Source organism: Protopterus annectens, chromosome 4.part1 (assembly GCF_019279795.1).
Source record: "Protopterus annectens isolate FY-2018-M chromosome 4.part1, PAN1.0, whole genome shotgun sequence".
NCBI classification, from domain to species: Eukaryota; Metazoa; Chordata; order Ceratodontiformes; family Protopteridae; genus Protopterus; species Protopterus annectens.
In genome coordinates this window covers 1002034308-1002055330 of record NC_056734.1, presented here as the reverse complement: position 1 = coordinate 1002055330, position 21023 = coordinate 1002034308, and the positions used below count along the sequence as shown (strand labels likewise).

Here is a 21023-nt window from a genome sequence, read left to right as displayed (position 1 = left end):
GTTCATGGACCCGGTTACTACTACTAGTGATATTTGAGATATTTTACTAGTACCTGACTTGCCACACTGATACTGGTTTTCCTTGGATTTACAGAGCTTTATGAAATGGAGAAACACATTTCTTTTAGTTTATATTGGTAACATACCACTTAAGCTTTCGAAATCATAGCAGTCAGTCGTCATCAAAAATCATAGCAAAGGGTCCAGAATTATTGCAGTGAGAACTGAGGTGTATATAAATTCACACAGCACTGATGGTGGGAGCATGAATGTTTACATCTACCCTGTTAGACCTTCATTTTGGCAACACTGCTTTAGGTCAGTATTGGCAACACTCTGTGTGTGTGTGTGGGTGTGTGTATGTGTATGTATGTGTTTATAATTACACACTTGCACTGTGACCATCAGTTACGGCCACTTGTATGACTCAGTTGTCTGTTCTGTGTTCAAAATGAACAAGTATAGAAATAATGGCCCAGAAATGTTTGCTGCTGACAAAACCATATAGTTCAAACCCCCCCCCCCTAAGAGTTCCAAGATGGTGGGCGTCTAATAGGTACCTTCTCCTTATAGCTCCAGTGCTCATCTTTGGTTTGGCTGTCTAAATTAAGTAATCCTAGGCTGATCTTGTACCTTGCGCTAAATTTGCTTATAACTGATCTTGAGGAGTTAATCTGAGGTACTATAATTATCCAGATTGATAACAAGCGCTGTTAAGTCCCTGCTGTGCGCAACTGTTCCGACACGCGGTTATTAGAGGCCTGAACTCCAGCACCATTCTCAGTGACAGCTCCTGAAATCTTCGTGAAATGAATAGAACATCGAGAGATTCGGAGAATATGGACATTCAAACTACTAAATCTAAATTCTCAGCCATCACTACCTCCCCAGAAAAAGATACCAAAAGGCTGAGATCATCAAAACTGGTATTAGAGCATTCCAAAGAGCCGGTTAGACAAAACCCTGAAAATGTATTGGTAATGGAGGAACTAAAAAATGCGCTTACACCTCTACAAGTGGTTATTCAAGAACTGTCGGCCAAATTTAACACCTTTGACATTTCATTACATAAAATTATGGATAGACTGGATCTGTTTGAAGAGAGATCCAAGGCAAATTAATTTGAAATTCACTCCTTAAAAGAATCCTTCCAAATTAAAGATAAAACTATTAGCTCCATGCAATCTAAGATCGTGGACCTAGAAGCACGAAGCCAAAGAAATAACTTGATAATTAGAGGCTTAAGTGAGAAATTCGAGCCTGGTCAACTAATTGATGTGGCAACGCAAATATTTAATAGTCTCTGCAAAGATACAAACCCCGTGCACAAATACAACATTGAAAGAGCCCACAGAGCACTTCGGAGACAGCAATTAATCTCCGTACCAAGACCAGTCTACATTAAAATGCTCAACTTTCAAGATGTCCAAAATATTCTGTCAGCCTTCAAAAAAGTTAAGAAATTCATATGGAACAACCAACTGCTAATAATTACCCAGGACCTTCCCCTTGAAATCCGAGAAATGCGTCAGAACTGGCTCAGACAGTTGATCTCATACAAAAGAAAATTAAATTTCAGATGAAGTTCCCTTCAACACTGACTTTCGCACATCAAGAATCTAAACTTTCTATGTCATCCCCGAATGAAGCTAGAGCGGTGTTCCTTAAATGTTTCGGTTCAGATCCTTCCACCTAAGCTTGTGCTGCCTTAATAGTAATATATGCTCGCAAATTACGTTTTGGGTATTCTCCCACTACTAGCAGTTATACACTTACTTTCTCGTTATGACATTAAATCCATGTATTTGTTTTATTCTTTAAATGTTGCCTTGTTAACCCTTAGGAACCATGTTCACGCTAGTAGATATAGTGAGTGGACTTCATTGAGTGTGACGCACAGGCAGCACTAGCTGTTGCACATTTAAGAGGAAAGACTCGCGTATCCGGTGCCAGCGGTGCGCGTTGACTATATGCATTCGAAAGGATTCCTTTGAGCGAGCACATTTCGAGGTTTATGGAACTGATTTCCTCTTTTTCTTCAGGAAAGTTATCTCCAGGATGTCTGTAGGGTCTGTCGATAGCCCAGACAGCATATAGTTTTGTTCGCACATTACTGACTTTATGGCATGGGATGGGCTGTTCGTCGTTTGCTCTAGACCTTTTAAGATTTGTGGTGATGGACTGGTATGCTATAATAATTTCTTGAAGAGGCATTAGCCCTTCCTTAATGGAGTACATCCTATTTTTTGGTTCTACTTATTATATATAATTGAGTTATGCTTATTGCAATTCCCTTACAACCAATAATATAATTATACCAGGCTATTTGATAATTTTTCTGCATGGTTAAGCTATTCATATATATGATTGACATAAGATATACTGGGTGCTGTTAGCATGTTAAGTAGGGTTGTGATGTCTGATCTTGGACTTGGTATGACTTTGTATGAGTTTTGTAAATACTATATTGGCTGTGTTATATTCATTATGGTTAAAATGGTTTCACGTTACTCATTTATAGTTTTAACTACATGTTTTTACTTATGCATTCTCTCAATAGCTATAGTGGTGTGGGTAAGCACGGATGTAGATTTGAGGGATTTTGGTGCCATTGGCTTACAATGTACTGCCCTAATCTCATGGTATATAAATATATGTGTCAGTTTTTCACTAGTTTTTGCTTTTTCAATTCTATATAATTATCTGTATAGAATCGTTTTTTTTAATTTCTGCTTAACATATCTAATATCATTATGTTTAATATGACTAATGATTTGACAGTTTCCTCGTGGAATGTTAGAGGACTCAATAATATTGGGAAAAAAAGTTAATTATGCATCTGATTCTTAAGGCTAACTGCGATGTTTGTTTTTTGAAAGAGACTCACTTGCTGAACACTGATTGGGCTAATGAAAATAAAAAGACTTGGGTTAAGGATATTATTTTCTTTGGCTCGGCTAATAATTCCAAAGGGGTGGCGATTATTGTTAAAAAATCCTTCCAGGCACAGATCATTTCGAAAGGGAATGATCAAGATGGCAGATGGTGTTACTTTACCTGCTGTTTCCAGACAATAGATAATCCAATATTATTTCTCAACATTTATGGGCCATGCTCCGAGCACACAGATTTTATTATGACTATCTATAATCTTTTACTTAAATTCCCAAGCCATCGACTAATAACTGGAGGTGATTGGAATGTGGTCATTAATCCCCAGTCAGATCGTTTTGGTAGTTATAGATCTGGGAACTCAGTGTTTTGCAAGGCCTTGATAGACCTGATAGATGACTTTGAATTAATTGACCCGATTGCCTTTAGTACTAAGGTTTTTGATTATAAGCACAATCACTTTACTTACTTTTCCAGTTCCAGGTGTCACAAGTCATGGTCCCGTATTGACTATTTTTTAATTTCAAGTTACTTCAACAACAGAACAATTAAGTTCTCAACAGAACCCCGTTTCCTATCCGACCACTCAAGAATAGTTTTGGAAATAAGTTTAACTCAGAATATAGTTAATACAACTCCTACTTGGTCCTTAAACTCTAACCTTCTGCAGGACAAATCTTTAGATAATGAGATTAATTTGACTCTAAAGGATCTTTTTGGAGCTAAACAGGATGAAAATATCTCCTTCGATATCAGATGGGCCGCAGCTAAAGCTGTACTCAGGGGTCTTTTTATCAAGAAACCGAGTTTTCTTAAGAAATTACGGGCCAGAAGGTTAATCGAGCTTCAGAGGGATATTACTAATTTGGACAAGAAATTAATTGATAGTTACTCTGAGGACACAGAAAAGGAATTAATTGCAAAGCAAAAGGAGCTGTTTGAATATCACCAATCAAATCTGTCTATTTGGGAATATAGATTTATAGCGAAATATTCAGAATATATACAAATCCCTTCTAAGGCTTTAGCTAGATTAATTCTCAACACTCCTAGATCCCCTAGAATTTCTTGCCTTCAGTATAACAATCGGTCTTATAGATCTGATGAAAGCATTATTCAGCTTTTTTACCAAATATACTCTGAAATTTATGCTAATGATAATTTTACGACCACTAAGGAAGAGATGACGAAATTTTTGGATGGGATTACCTTCCCGAAAGTTACTGAATCACAAAAAGATTTACTATCGGCCCAGATTACGGTAAAGGAAATTCTAGAAGTTATTGATAATCTGAAATTAGGGAAAGCCCCTGGTCCAGATGGATTCTCGTTGGAATTCTATAAAGCATTTAAAGTTACTCTAGCCCCTATTCTACTAGATTTATTTAAATCTTTTGCCAGTTATGGTACTAGGGACCCATACATTAATTATTCTAAAACTATCTTGATTCCCAAAATTACATTAGACACTACTAACCCCAATAACTATAGACAGATATCACTTATGAATGTTGATATTAAAATTTTCTCCTCTATACTGGCCAATAGAGTGAAAAGAGTAATGGATGGGTTGATCTCCCCTGAGCAAGCTGGCTTTATGAGGAGTAGACACACGTGGGATAACACCATAACATTAGAATCTATAATAAAAATAACCAAACAAGACCCCAATCCTAGATATGCTTTGATATTGGACGCCTGTAAGGCTTTTGATAGGGTGAACTGGGACTTCCTGTTCCTAGCTCTTTTGAAATTTGGCCTCCCTCCTGAATTTATAAACCTCATTAAGGTTTTATATAACAGCTCAAACCCTCGTTTATACATAAACAGGAAATTCTCGAATCCGATAAAAATTACAAATGGAACTAGACAGGGATGCCCCCTGTCTCCTCTATTGTTCAATCTATATTTAGAGGTATTGCTCCTGTTTGTGGCGCAGAAATCTTACCATGCTATCCCTAGGATTTGCAACTCTAATATTAGATTTACTGCCTTCGCAGATGACCTGAATTTGTACTTTATGCACCCCTCAAATGATGCCATGAAATTAATAAATTCCCTAAATACTTTTGCTGCAATTTCAGATTTCAAGATTAATGCTAACAAATCTAGTATTTTCCAAATTAATCCTGCAGCACACAAACCTCACCTTTTTCCAGTTTTACCTATGCGTATTTGTCACTCCCTCGACTACTTAGGTGTCTCATATGATCATTCATATTCTTCTGTTCTGCAAGCTAACTTAAACAGAATATGGACCACTATCTCACATGATATGAAAAGATGGCAATTACTAAAGCTTTCTACACTCTCAAAAATGTCTGTTGTCAAAATGAATATACTCCCAAAATTCTTTATCAATGTAACTCCTCCCTATCCCCAGTTACAATCACCTTCATTAAGAAAATACAGAATGAAATCGCAAAATTTGTATGGCACCCAAAATCGGTTAGAATGTCCTATTATAGACTTACATTTCCTAAGTCGGGGGGGGCATGGCGATGCCCAATCTCATCCTATACTACAGAATTATTCATGCTAGTAGACTCCTAGCAATTGCCAGTTATACCCCTGACCCCCTGTCATGGACTCCCTTGTGGATTAAATGATGGTATAACCATACTCTTAGCAACATTAATCCCAAAGTTTTACCCTTCTTGACGAAAACTTCAACTAGAGAAACTAAATTACACAATATGTTGAGAGATCTAATTGAGAATTTCCAGGAATTATTTAATTCTATGGGACTAGCTAACGCTCTCTTACTACTTCAGCCCCTTCATCTTAATCCCAATATTAAATTGGGGGGTCAAATGATAAATTTGAATAACTTCCCCCTGATTAAGGACTTTACGATGTGGGATTTCTATAAGTTCAAACATCTCTGTGACAGAACTCAGAGAAGCTCTTTCTTTGTTCAAAGCTTATACTATTATTGTGAGGCAATTAAAGGAACTCACCTTATTTTCCTCACCAAATCAACATAATTTAGATGCTGAGATTACTGTAGTTACGCAGCTTCTACAAAGTCTAAATTCCAAGAAACATATGATTTCCACTGCATACAAAGCATTTTCCTCATATCTATATAGAAATGAACTTATTTTTGCTGACTTCTGGAGCAAACAAGGTGCTAAAATATCCTCGCAACAAAAGACAGATTCGATAAAACTCACGCTCAAACATTCCCCTTTTAAGAAATTCACGTTTACCCAATTTATGATTACAAACAATTTATATTATACCCCAACTCATTTAAATACGTTTAATGCTTCTATATCCACCTCATGCCCTTGTTGTTCACACCCCCAAGCAGACATTATCCATATATTATGGTTTTGTAAATATGCTCATAACCTATGGTGCTCTCTCAAGGTTAGATTAAGTAAAATGGGATACCATAAATCAACATTAACTTGGGAAATGGCCTTACTCCATATTACCAATATCAATATGTCATCTCTTCGACTTAAGATATTGATCAATATCTGCCTTTTGGTTAAGTTCTATATTACCAAACATTGGATGGATCGCTCAAAACTATCTTGGGGGTGTTTTAGGAATATGGCAATTACATATATAACTTCTCAAAAAATGATTACCGCTAGCCCACATAAAAGACTGGAAAATCAGTGTCTCTGGGATTCTATTTTCTTACTCCTTGCTGAGATTTGAACAGAGTTTTCTACCAGTACCCGTATGTTTTGGAACTTAAATGGATGATGGATGTGTTAGTTGAGTTCTCCTTATTGTATAATTTCTGTAGAGGGCTGCATGTTGTTATGATTGATCAATTGAAAGCATTGGCACTTTGTATATACTTTGTTTATGGTAGTAGTTTGAATAGTTAGTCTTCCTGCTTACTGTTTGTTTTGCTCTAAATATTACAGTGCTCATGTGATCTCTGTTATTTCATACCTGCTGATGTTCGTTATTAGTGATTGTGACATATAAAATTGAAATAAAGAATATTTGACCCCCCCCCCATCCTGTAAACCTCTTGGCTTTGATCTTTTATGCTAAGCAAATTTCCAGTTTTTAAGTATTTTCTAGAAGATCCAACACACCAGGCACAAGACAAAGCAAGGAAAAACCTTGCCAAAGAACTTCAAAACACTTCTGAGTCACTGGAACACTTGTGGAACACCCACAAAACAATGAACTGAGAGCAGATACGTTTTAAGTGCTTTTGTTCCTTTTATTAATTGAATGGAACTTCATCAGAAGTAAGAGTTTTATTTTCTAAAAGATGTCAAGTTTAAAACTGTCATATCTACACTATTTAATAACTGCACTCCAGCACAGTGTGACTACTATTAAGAGGAACAGACCAAATATATGCAGCAAAATCTGTGACAGCTATACCCTAAAGCTGTCTGCACATACTAACACACCTACCCGTTTGCAGCCTAGAGCAGTCAGCAGAATGACTTAATTCTTTCTTTATCTGAGAATATTCAAAAAATAAAAACGTGGCATTGCCAACACAGAGAAAATGTGACTTGACAATCATTTACGTAGTCCAGACACTGTATCTCTTATTACAGCAAGCAACTGCACAAAAAAGGTGGGATGGAGACAAAGTCGACACCGTATCTTTTATTACAGCAAGCAACTACACAAAAAAGGTGGGATGGAGACAAGTCCTAAAATCACAGACAGATTTTAAATATTTCTCTTATGCTTGAAAGTTGCTGAAATAACTTCCATTAGCATGCATTTTCTAAAAAAAAATATATGAAACTCTAGTAATATGCTAGAAAAACAAAAATATGAGGAAAGTTAGGGACAGCTTCGTGGCAGTCCCCAGCTACCACACAATTTGTGTGTACTTATTCTTACTCCTACGAGTCACCTCACCCTGCAGTCTTCTTTGATGCCTTTCTGGAATTGTATTCCATTTTCGTTTATTTTCAAGAAGCAAGTAATTTGGATCACCTCTGAGGTTCATATGAAAGTGCTACATTAGCTGCCCTTGTGGGCCATTTTAAGCCTAGCCAATTTTTTTTCATGTCCCAATTAACCTATACCATCTGGATAGAGATTGACTTTACCCATCACATGGTCGATAGTTATGTATTACCTGTAATGAGAATAACTAGGATCATACCATAGAAAATATGAGGGAACCCATGCATAAGATAAAGCTTTTAGGAGCTGCCTGTGTCCATCAGTAGTTTTTTGTTTGGTGGGGGGGGGGGGGTGCATTTCTGGGGTAAATTTTCTGTTTCACATCCATACACCGGGTTGTGCTTGAATATGGACAGGGATGAACTGTGGCTGGGGAGTTTGTGAAGAGCCGCAGTATCCTCTCTGAGATGTACATGTCCCTCCAAACTGTTCTGTTAATGATGCAGAAGAGATTTATTTCCATAGAGAGCGCATTTCTGATGCCATTTGATGTTGTGATGTGCAGTAAACGCCCATCAGTATTGGGTCAGAAGATGCCTTATGTACCAGATACAGGTCACCTCTTAGTCTATAGCAGAGGTTTCCAAAGTGTGGGTTGCAACCCACTTGCAGGTCACAAGCTGATTTTGGGTGGGTTTCTTCTGGCTAAAATGCTTCAACATTAAAAATAAATAAAAACATTAATTAAAACTATTACTTAACACTGGGTGGTGGCATTTTCCCCTTTGAGGTCCATGGTAAACCCATTGTGCACATGTGCGCAGAATTTAACCTAGCCGTTTCGTTTATAGAGAAGGTAAGTGCATGTGTAACTTAAACTAGCAGTTCGGTTTGCTTCTGTTTGGAAGAGAAAGTGTGTGTGTAATTTAAACTAGCCATTCTTTTCATATGAGAGAGTGTGTGTGTGTGTATATGTGTGTGTGTGTGTGTGTGTGTGTGTGTGTGTGTGTGTGTGTGTGTGTATTGCTGTGTGAAAGCAGAAAGAAGGCTGTTTGTGTGTGTTTGTGTGTGTGTGTGTGTGTGAGCAGAGAGAGGGTGGGTGTGTGTGTGTGTGTGTGTGTGTGTGTGTTTAACATACCTCTAAACTGAGGCTAAATCTGGACATAGTTTTGGTCCATTTGTCATAAAATGTGTGGTTTTATGGCAAATCAGAGGACTGAAGTCACTAATGATGAATATATGATTTTCAGACGTCATATCCTTCAGAAAATGTTTAATACCTTTCTAAAATCTGTCCCTATTTTTGGGCCATTGTATCAACATTATTTTAGGCTTTGTTTAGATTCCTTGCACTAAGACGTTGAGAGGAATGCATACCTCTCAACTGTCCATTTTTTTGCCTCATATTTTTGGCCTATTCCTCATGAAATTTGTTGTTTTCTGGCAAATCATGGAGGACTGAAATAAGTAATGTCATACATTTGAGTTTCAGACTTCATTTCCTTCACAAAATGTATGCTAAGACAAATGCTGCTGTTCTAGCAGCTTTCTAAGTCTATAAGCATAATATTTATTTTATAATAAGTCCTTATTTTGGAGCCTTTGCCCCCCCCCCATTATTTTAGGCTTTATCCAAATGTCTTGTACTAAAGTGGTTGAGAGGTATGGAGGCATAGCATGTAATGTCATAGTTGCTGATTATTTTGTGCATTTTAGGGGGGAATAGGGGTTCTGCATTCCTGAGTGTGTCCTCTGTATCAGATGCCTAGTACCTATGAACTTGTCGGTTTCTCAGTTGTTCCCTATTGCAATATTACCAGCTTACCAATTTTCCTTTAATGTAATGTAGACAGTTAATTCTTAAAGGGCAACAGGCACGGAATTTGTAGATGAAACACTGAAATGTAAGGTTGTTTGCCAGTAGCAGCCTCTTCATTATTTAGAAGTCTGTTTAAGGTGGAATTATTGAGATGAATTGTACTTCTGCAGAAATTGTGCTTATTGACTGATAACTGGTGGATTGTAATGACAGTTTCATTGGCCTTTTATGGTTAAAATGTTCTGAAATGGGCAGTTTTGTCATTATTGGATCATATATTCTGTTTCCTTGATTACTGGAAAAATGTTCATAACTGCAAATTTAAAACAAACTGTAACAATTGGTGCTGTGTTATACAAGGAATATAATTTAATACAGTCAGGAAGGTGAGTCAAAGAACATAGCCCAAAGGTAATTTTAATTCTCCACTGGCCAAATGCATTTTATTTGAATGTGGGTTTTAATGCTGTTTCAATGGCAAAGAGGTTTACTGCTCATGCCAAGTCCATTTCCATTGTGAGACTGTTAAGCAAATGGCTCAGTGTTTGTCCATTTTATTTCAATATCTGTAATCATGTAAAAGTAAATAGAAAACACAGTATGATATATTTGATGGTAACTGGTGTTCATGTTAACCGGGGAGAAATAGCCAAGTAATGGAACACTGGTATGGATGGTGAGGGGTCTGCTCTTGGGGGTGCCCCAATCTATTACTCTGCCTAGGGCCCCATTTGACCATGATTTGGATCTGTTAAAAGTTAAAAGTATTAGAATAGTTTACATGGCCACTGTAAAATCACAAAAAAACACTCTGTGGTGGCGGTGTCTCCTTCTTTTAAAGAGGACCATGCGTGCATCACATGCAAGCCGAAGCGAGTAGTGGGTCACAAAAATTTACCATTTTTGAAAGTGGGTCTTGGCCCATAAAAGTTTGAGAACCACTGGTCTACAGGAAACCAAGTATAGCGACAGTACTTTGAGTCGGTCCAAGTACAACACATTTAGGCACCGTACCCTTTTAGTAAATTATCTTTGAGGGTGTTTCAGTTGTTGTATGTGCCCGAACAAGTACATGCCAAAGGGAAGCATTATATGATTGGCTTAATTGAGGGCTGAGTAAAGGAGGGAGAATGACATCCCTAGATCTATGACAGTCAGTTTGTGTATAAGCTGTGCAATGTAGAAAGACCTTCTTTCTACAATGGGCATATGTTGGTCAAACGTTAGGTCAGTGTCCACATAAATTCCCAAATCCTTAATATCTGGGTCAGCTCTTAGAGATGTATTGCAAATGTGGTAATTATCTGTGGTAGATGACTTCCCAAATGATGTAGTAATGCACTTTTTGGCATTTTGTTTCAGTCTGTGATTTTTGACACCAGTTATTTTTCTGGGACAAACCTTCATGCAGGATAGTAAGTTGTCTGGGGATTCAGTGACTGCACTTATCTTGCAGTCACTTACAAACAAAGAGTCTTTGGTATTGGCTTTTACTTAAGAAGAGTAGTTGACATACAGCAAATGTCCCAGAATAGAACCTTCTGGAAGGTTCTGCCTTATGCAGGGGAATGACTGTAGCTGTTCCATTCACTTGATACAAAGTCTGTGTGGAGGTTGAGATTGAGCAGTGTTAGGGGTGTGGCTAAATTGTGCTTTATGCTATTTAAGATGCAGCCAAGGCATACCTCTTAACCGTACAGATTTACACAGAATATCCAGATTTTTGCCTCATATTTTTGGTCTGTTTTGCATAAAATTGTGTTTTTTTCTGGCAAATTAATGACAAATCATTAAAGATTGAAGTTAGAAAATAATGACAGACATTTGAGTTTCAGACTTCATACCCTTCAGAAAATTCATGCTAATCTAAAACCTCTTATTCTATCAACTTTCTAAGTTTGTAAGAGCAATATTTAAAAATTGTCCATATTTCTGAGCCTTTGTCCCACTTTTGTTTATGGCTTTGTTCACATTTCTTGCTCTAAGGGTTTGAGAGGTATAAATTCCAAGGATATTGTCAGGGCCCATCTATGCAGTATTTTTAGATTTTGATAGCGCTTTTAGGACGTGATTTTGTGTTATACCTGAAGTCAAGTAACTTGCAAGTGTATCTTGAGGAGCACACAGAAGAGAGAGGGGTAAACTTAGAGCTAAGTTTATTGGCCAGAAGGTTCGCTGTTATCTTCAGCCTCACTGTAGGTAACATCACTCACAATCAGCTCAGCACATTGTTGTGTTGTGCTTTTGAGATTATGAGCACAAGTAAAAAAAAAAAAAAAAATGCCTTGTGATTTTATTTTGGCTTAGATATCTATTTTAGCCTCAGATGTCACTTTGATGGATTTTATTAAGCTTATGATTTTTTTTCTAAATTCTTTTCCTTTTATTATAAAGCTTGTTGATATTATGGTCCCATCATGTGTGCTTGTTTCTGAGGATTGCCCTGCACTTGTCCCTATGGGGTACAGCTGCATTTATTCAAATCTTCCTTCTCCCTGTCAAGGAGTGCCCTTTCTGAATTTGGCGACGTGGTGTTAAACATCTAATGGCAACTCCTACTCATCCCTTTGATAAACTCCAGGAAGTTGGTCTTGCACAGGGTGCACAATAGAGCCAATGAAGGAGCAGAAATCCGAGCCAACTAGGGTAAAATGGAATGAAGGAGCAGACGTGCTTTTAGAGGTTAAAATCACAGTATTTTGCCAAATGCAGTGTGGATGAGAGGTATGGCTTGTAATGAAAAGGTAATTATCTGGTTAAACCCTTGTGTCTCCATCCTTTAAGGGTCTTCCTTCCTTCCCCCACAAACTAGAACACAATTCTATTTAATTGGCACAGGTCTTGGCAGCTTTTCTCAGTATTACATTGGGAATATTTGTTCTGTGTGTTCTGTATTTCTGTTTCAGGAATAGAAAGTCCAGTCAATGTGGTGAGCCATTTTGTCATAGAGTCTTTACAGTTCTTCCCTTCAGCTTGTTCTGGTACTGCTGTAAACTTCAAGTTGTGTCTGGTGACCTCTTCTCAAGTTCAGCCAGTTTTAATGCAATTTGTTCATATTTTATCAGTTTGCTTGTGTACTGCTCCCTCTGGATGCCTGGTAAAAATGTGTTTCCTGCAGCCTTAATTGACTTGTCTCTACATAGTCCAGCAAGAACCACTTATTTTGAAAATCCCTGAATGCTTTTGTTCAATCTTTTTTCTGTGGTGGTGACTGAAGAATTTTCTCCTGCTGCTGCCATAACTGTCTGCTTTTCCCACCTCTGTCCCATCACATCGTTTTCAGTCTCCTCCTGGGTTTTCGCAGTTCCCTCCATTTTACTTCACCTTGTTGACCTTCTAAAGTTTACATACTCTTCAGCTAACAATTTCTATACACACAACTTTGCAGTAGTTTGCAAACGTTTACTAATGTAAAAAAGTTCACTGTGCAGAACTCTGCTTTTAGCTGCCATCTTTAAATTCCCAGAGTTCAATAGGTTTGAATAAGGAGGGAGATTAAGTTCTGGAAGAAATATCCTACAGTATGTGAAAAAGGGGTTGTTAACAAAAAATGCATAATAACATTGAAGTTGTGACACTAAACAGTGTTATAGATGAATATTAAACAAAATATCTTAAGCCTCTTTAGACTACAGTCCATTTTGGGGGCCTGAGATTAAGGACTAACATGCAACTGACTCCTGCTTTTGAACCAGCTGATTCAGTAAACCTGAAGTTTGTTTGATGGGTACTCATTTGGGAGGCTGTAATCTCAGCCCTGTGAATCTTGAGTTTATATATTTTTTAAAGAAATAGTCTTGCTTTGCTTAAGGGCCAAGACTCTTCCCTGGATGAATCTTTTGTGTTCTGTATTAGGGTGAAACCAGGGAATTCTCTGTGATAACATACCCCCTTATCCTTGCACAGAGCACCATGAAGGACCAGAGAAGGAATGCATACCTGTAGTGTGGTAAATCAAAAATTTAAGAACAGTCACATGAATGGAAACTTAAGAATTTACCCAAGTGATTCATCCATGGCAGAGAACTCTCTTGAAGATCAGCTAATATGGTGAATATCTGTTGAGTATTATATGTTGTCTGTAATTGTTAACCTTGATACTCCTGATGTATCCAGAATTGATTTATCTTGTGATGTCTCATCCAGGTTGATGCCCACAATCTTGTTCCTTGCTGGATCGCTTCTGACAAGCTGGAATATGGAGCAAGGACAATCCGCAGAAAGATCCATGACAAACTTCCGCAGTTTTTGACAGAATTCCCTCCTGTTATTTGTCACCCCTATACAGCAAACTTCAAGGAGCAGGTAGGCCATGCAGGAGCATCATGGTGACTAGATAACTTTTGCACACTTTTAGATTCTATTAATTATTCATTGTGTGTGAATAGAATGTATATGTGATGTTTTCTGATTTTTCTGGATGCTATTCTGAATAACTGTGTGTGCAGTATAGCATAAAAGGAGCTGTGGATAATTTTAAGCAGCAGTGGTCAACTCTGAAGGGCTTCAGTTTTACAGTTTGCATTTCTTTCATATACAACACCCTTCAGAGTGATTGTTTAAAGGGTAACTTGTGTTCATCCATTTCTGTTACAGTCAAGTTGGACACTAGGCTTCCAGAGTTAAATTAACAAGAGTTTATCCTTACAGTAAGAAGATGAAGTTATTTAAATATATATGTTTTATTCAACAAGTAAAAAAACAGGAAAGTCTCCAGGAACAGATGGTATTCTGTGGAAGGTTGGAAGCTAGCAGGGAAGAAAGTGAAAAGATCTGGAAGGTTTTGTTTAACAGTATTTTAAAAGTAGAGGAAGCACCAACAACCTAAAGAGAGTGAAGACCCATCAGATTCAATTTCATGTAGGCCCATTACAGTTTTAACCATTATTATAAAATGTTGGTCTATAATGGCTAAAAGAATAGCAAAGGTGATGCCAAAATTGATAGGAATGGATCAGTGTGATTTTTGTGGAGGGGAGGCAGACATTTGACAACATTAATAGAACACTGATGATCCAGAGGGAAGCAGAAGGCAGGAAAATACTGCTGTTGGTGAGTCTTGATGCAGAGAAAGTGTTCAACAGAGTAGGCTGCGATTATAAGTAGGGCAGTGGAAGCATTTGCATTCCCTGATGCAATAATAAGGTTATTGGTTTTAGTTATTTTTATTGATTTTGATTACCAGGAAGGCCCATCTTGGTATGGGCCCATTTTTACCACAGGCCTGGGGAGGAAAACTCTAAAGTATTGCAAAACATTTTAAGAACAGTAATTTTACAGTTTTCAAAAATACAAAAAAATCTACAATTTAAATAATTATATCAAATTAGACATAATATGAAAATATTGGTTAAAATAGATAAGTTATGTGACAATAATTTAATATTTAGAGAAGTTTTAGCCAGTTTATAGAGAAATTAAAGGTAAGTTAGCACAATGCAAACATGAATTGCAATATGAAGTAAGAGAGATGCAGGCTTGTGGTATATTTAGAGAGAGAAAACCAGGAGAGAGCAGTTGATGGAATTAAGGAAGTGAGTGCAGAAGGAAGTGTAAGGAGGTGTAAGGTATGAGTAGATATTTGTTCACATTTAGGGATATAGTTTATCCTAGTGTTGAGAAAGAACATAGCTGACTTTTGGCTAGGAAATCTTTCATAATGGCTTTGGAGGATGGGAGGGAGGATATTGATCTGATGCATAACTGGTAAGGAGTTTCAGGCTGTAGTAACATGGAATGAGTGCAGACAATGCCAAGCAAATTTGATAGGTTTTGTAGACAGACAGAAGTTTATGGTAACTGGATCTTAATGACGGACTGGGAACATAGATGTATAGCATTAAGTAATGCTGGAGATGCAGACTGATGCTGGATAATTGTATAGGTGGTAAGAAGCTGTGTATATTTTAGCTGATGGGATAGATCTAATCAGTGGTGGGTACTGAAAGGGGTATTTGTTATATCATTGTTCAAGTTTTGATTTTTTGGCTGTCTGAAGGTTAGTAAGGATGGGAGTGCCATAAAGAAGTGTGGGGATGAGATAAGTAGTGACAAGTGTAGCTTTATTTGCATTGGTGAGAAAGCTTTTGGCTTTGTAAAGCATTACTAGTTTGAGTTTTTTTTGTGTAATTTTGTATATGACGTCCAATACAAATGACACACAGGAGTCTCAATGGTGATAAAACAAACACAATATTGTGAAAACAAACACTAATGGAGAAAATGACACAGGAAAAAAAATATTGAGCACTCTTAAGAGCTTTGACCTCTCCTTTATCAAAACATCAGTAATAATGACTGAATCATTTAAATAACTTTTCCCTAATCACATGACCATCCTTATAATTCAAACACTGCAATAAAAAAACTAATAAGAAACTGTGAATAAAAAGCTCTCAAACTGTATAAAACTTATTTTATAGAAAAACTAACAATTCCTCTGAAACACATACTGAATGTAATAAACATCATGCATTTTAGATAATATAATGTAACAAATACAATTATAAATTTATTTACATTTGTTTCTATTCAGATTACTGGTTAGCACTACTTTGTAGTTAACGTTGTTGTTGAGACCAGGTTTGCTATAAGCATAAAACAAAATCTGCCACTTTAACTCTGAATTCCAGCTCATTATTTTAACAAATGGAACTAGCAACATGGTCTATAACTATAAAACTGAAAGCCAACTTTCCAGCACAGGGCGGTTACATATTTGACTAGTTGAAGTTGATACATGGCTTCTTCAAGTTAAGTTTGCTTACATTGTACAATGACAAAATTCTCAGTGAAAGTGTTTGCGAGTTGGGCCATGTGACACAGCTTCTACAATATTGGGGTCAGATGTGGTGACCGCAGGCTCTGAAAGGAAAGAAAATAGAAAAGGTCTACTAACTTGTCATATTATGTTGAGGCAGTAATGTTAGTACTTATTGTAATAGATGGAGGAAGGGCCACAGTGAGTCAGAGCAGGAGAGCATGGGGGAAGTATAATGGTAGAGAGATGGTAAGAAAGTTAGAGTGTAAGCTCAAAGTTAGCAGGAGGTATACTGAGAGAACCACAGTTAATACAGTGTACATATATAGCTGTGTAGAACAAGTTATCATAATGTGCAACTACACTGATAAACTCAATATGAAATTTTCACTTGGTAAACATTCCTGGGATTATCCAGTAAATTGAATGTTATACATACCAAAACACTAGCAAATGACATCACATACTTATTAAAGGGCACAGGTTCAACATAAAATAAGCTTATCTGATTTGAATGAACTTGATGCAAATACAACACTCTGTCAAGGTATTTCCATTAAAAGCAAAATCAAAAAATGGTAACTCCGTAAGAACAAATGTCCCGTGTGGACGCCGAACAATAAAACTGAAATAATGCAAAGGGTATTAAGCATTCATGGGACCACCACAGCAAATTTTTGTAAAGCTGCAAAGTAGCACATCAATTCAAAACATGTCTCTTAAAACTGTCCTCGGGTAAATCAAAAATAATATAGAAACGCTTTTATTATTTACGTTTATTTGGTACCTCCTAAGGAACATGGCTGAGACACAGGCTGCGTCTATTGAATTACCTTATAATCCAGTGTCTAAAGCAAATAATAGACGTAAACTGGACCGTGTCCATGAAGTTATTTCCAGTTCCGTTAATCCCTTGGTGTTCTGTGAGGTACCCGAAGGCGATGAAGTTATGATCAGTGATAATGAACATCTGGTGGGCTTAATGGAGGCATTTGATAAATTGGAGTTGAATTTAACCAAGTTAAAAAGGATGCAATTACAGCGCTACTATTTTGCGGTTTGTTTGGCCAGGAAAATTGTACCACACGGACTGCGCATCTTGAAAATGCCTACAACAGGTAACATTTATCCCGATCTATTATTTAAATGGCAACAGCTAAATCTTGGCTTAAGTATGAACTATATGAGACTATTAAATTACTTTTTCCATCCCGAAGAGGATGCCTTGAGAAAAGCTATAATTGAGCAACAAAATAACATTGCTATTAATTTTCCACAGTTACAAGTAGAGCAGGGTTTGGAACGGGTATTGGACAATATACAAATATTTGAGAAAAGATTACTTGAACAGAAAAAGGGTAAAATTTCAAGGGACGTGTTCACTTGGCCGAGATTTACCTTTAATAATTCTAGAGATTCTTCGAGCACTGCAACCGCCACTCAAGGCAACAGGACAAATGTTCCATTAAGTAAAGACTCTTAACAATGTTTTTGCTGATATTGAGACTGATAATACCAAATGTGTTAAAGCTAGTAACATGAACTCTACGAAGCTGTCAGTGTTACAGAATGAGACTGTTGAAATTCCTACTGTTATTGGGTCGGTTATTATTCATAGTAATGAACAAGGTGACACTAAAATGTCCTCGAATATGAATTCCAACCTAAGCTTGAATAAGAGTTTAGACAGTAGCACTTTAAGTAAGCAAAAAAACAACTGCAGGACGAACCTCTTTGGTAACCACAAAATCCACAGCTAGAAAAGCAAACAGGAACCAACGTTTCTTTCTTTTAACGATTTATTGAGTTCTCCAAAGGTACACAAAAAATGAATCAAGAGCTTTTGCCCGGGCACTCCCAGGCTTTATCAAGATACTAGATTGAACACCTCCTTGATTTTTATATATGCAGCTTAATTGATTAATTGCTTAATTAAAACATCATTTATTAGATTAGTTTTTAAAATTTTTAAATGTGTATGTAAGTAAAATGTAAAGTGTAATATGAAATACATATATTAAATGCATATATTAAATATCGTAAAAGTTGTAAAGGACTTCACTAATCAGTTAATGAATAAAATACATAAACTTTATAATAAATGAACTTTAAAATGAATTCTTGTGGTACTGTGCAAGAACTAATTTAAAATGAATATTTCATTATTATTAACTACATTGTGGTTATAGAACTTTTGTGCAATAAAACAACGTTGTACATGTATTTTAAACACTTGTATTCAACAGACTTGTGTTTAAAGATTTGTATTTAAAGGTAAGGTTAAATTCTTGTTGTTGGAGTAATGAAACATACGTAAACATTCTCGTCCCAGGTGTATAAATACATAAATAAATACTTTGTTGTAATGTAAATACTTCGTGGTTAAATCATCAATAACATACATAAACATTCTTGTCCCAGGTGTATGAATACATAAATATTAAATAAATAAATACTTTGTTATAATACAAATACTTCATAGTTAAATCATCAGTAAAACCAGTGTAATACTTTAAAAATGTAGCACTAAAAATCACAAAGTAACTAATACTAACTGATATAATAAAATATGTTATGTTGTAAATATAAGTATAAATATAAATATAGATTTGTGATCCTTAAAAACTCATGTGTTGAAAGGTATAGTTTTAAAAACTCGGTTTTAAAAATTAATTCTTTACATCAACTTGTTTTTTATTTGTTTATTTATTATAATTTGGCTCTTCTAATAAATGATGTTTTAATTAAGCAATTAATCAATTAAGCTGCATATATAAAAATCAAGGAGGTGTTCAATCTAGTATCTTGATAAAGCCTGGGAGTGCGCTTGATTCATTTTTTGTGTACCTTTGGAGAACTCAATAAATCGTTAAAAGAAAGAAACGTTGGTTCCTGTTTGCTTTTCTAGCTGTGGATTTTACAGTAGGACTTTAACAACAGAGCCATCTGTTAGACCTAAAGACAGTCATTTACGTAACACACATATTAGTACTAACAATGAGCAGATCCCTTTCCCCATAGCACTGCCACACTCAGCCAAATGACAGAGATCGTTCAATAGTGGCAAACAAAAGAGGAAAGGCTCAGGAGGGGAACACACAGGTCCCACATTAAAGAGAATGTGGGAGCGAGCAGAGAATCGCTAGTACACAATTTGTCACATAAGATTTTAACAACATATGAGATTCAAGTCCTGAACAAGGGGCTTTCTTTTATTCTGACTTGTAAAAGTAATTTATCAGATGTTATTATTGATGTTAAAATGTTCACACGCAATGTACAGTTGAAATTTGATGTAAAGCACCTAACTGATAGTAATATTTCTTACACAATTTTTAAACCACCGAGTACCTATGTTCCAATATTGAATTCATATTTAGATGTGTTCAATAAATCAGTAGAGGAAGACCTCTACAATTTATATTCAACTAACGTTTCAAATACTAGAAATGTGAAGAAGAAAAACTTAAATTTTAATCAAAGACTGGCATTAGAAGCTCTGAAAAATGATTCGACTATAACTATAAGGCCAGCAGACAAAGGTGTCCCTTTAGTGATTTTGGATACCGATACCTATAAAGAGAGTATGAATGCTTTACTTCGTGATGCAAAGTTTTATGTAATTATTGATCTTCATGAGGTTGAGAACAAGGTTCTTATGGTTTATGAGATGCTAGATGATATCCTTATGAGTAGATATGTTACCTTTGAATTGTTTAAATTTTTGAAGGTTTACCATCCTTTAATTCTAATAATAAATGGCCTTCCTAAAATACATAAGGATTCTGAACATCCTCCCATGACACCTGTTGTATCAGGAAGGAATTGAGTAACTGAACCTTTGTCTATTTACATAGGATATTTTATAAGACCAATAGTTGATAGTAGAAGTCAGGTTTTAAAAGATAGTAAACAGTTTTTAACTGACTTTTATGATTATTTGAAACCTTTAGTTCATGACACCTCATTCTATTTTGTAACGTTGGATGTTGTATGTTTATTTACAGTTATACCGAATGATGATGGTGTAAGAAATGTGCATAATTATTTAGCAGCACATTCAGATTTGGATTCTAGACTGATTGATTTATTGTGCTTGTTTTTAGAAACAGTATTAGAGAATAATGTTTTATGTTTGACAACTGCATATATTCCCGACGAGATGGTGTAGCAATGGGTACACCGTGTGCCAATAGCTACGCCAATCTTGTCATGGCTTGTTGGGAAGAAGACAAACTGTTCACTCTTGATAGTTTTAAAGAACATGTAGGTTTTTATAGAAGATTTGTGGATGATTTGTTTCTGGTCTGGAATGGCGATGAAAAATCATTACTTGATTTTTATGAACAAGTTAACACCTTACCAGTTGCTTGAAATTTGTTATCAACTATTCAGGACGTAACATCTTTCTTGATGTAAATATAGAAAGGTTTGATAACGGGATAGTTAATACTGGAATACATAGGAAGGCATGTTTTAGGAATACTCTACTTCATAGAACCAGCATGCACCGTAGACATGTTTTTAGGAATGTGACAAAAGGACAGATTATGCGAGCCTCCAGACCCAATCCATTAGAAACGGTACAATCTAGAGTTGGAAGACTTAAAAATCAGACTTATGAATAGGGGTTACAGCGCTAAGGAAATTGACAAAGTTGTCTGTATCACAAGGCCTCTCAGAGTTACCACTGCTAGTCCT

At 36.2% G+C, this 21023-nt stretch overlaps 1 protein-coding gene across 1 annotated transcript in view; it reads left to right on the top strand.

Annotated features, from left to right (window-relative positions):
* The window catches only part of LOC122801155 (deoxyribodipyrimidine photo-lyase-like), a 435348-nt gene that overhangs the window by 78612 nt on the left and 335713 nt on the right, over nucleotides 1-21023 (top strand). Inside the window, exon 5 of the mRNA XM_044070713.1 lies at nucleotides 13709-13867. Coding sequence (XP_043926648.1) covers nucleotides 13709-13867 — 159 coding nt within the window. The remainder of the gene's footprint in view (nucleotides 1-13708; nucleotides 13868-21023) is intronic.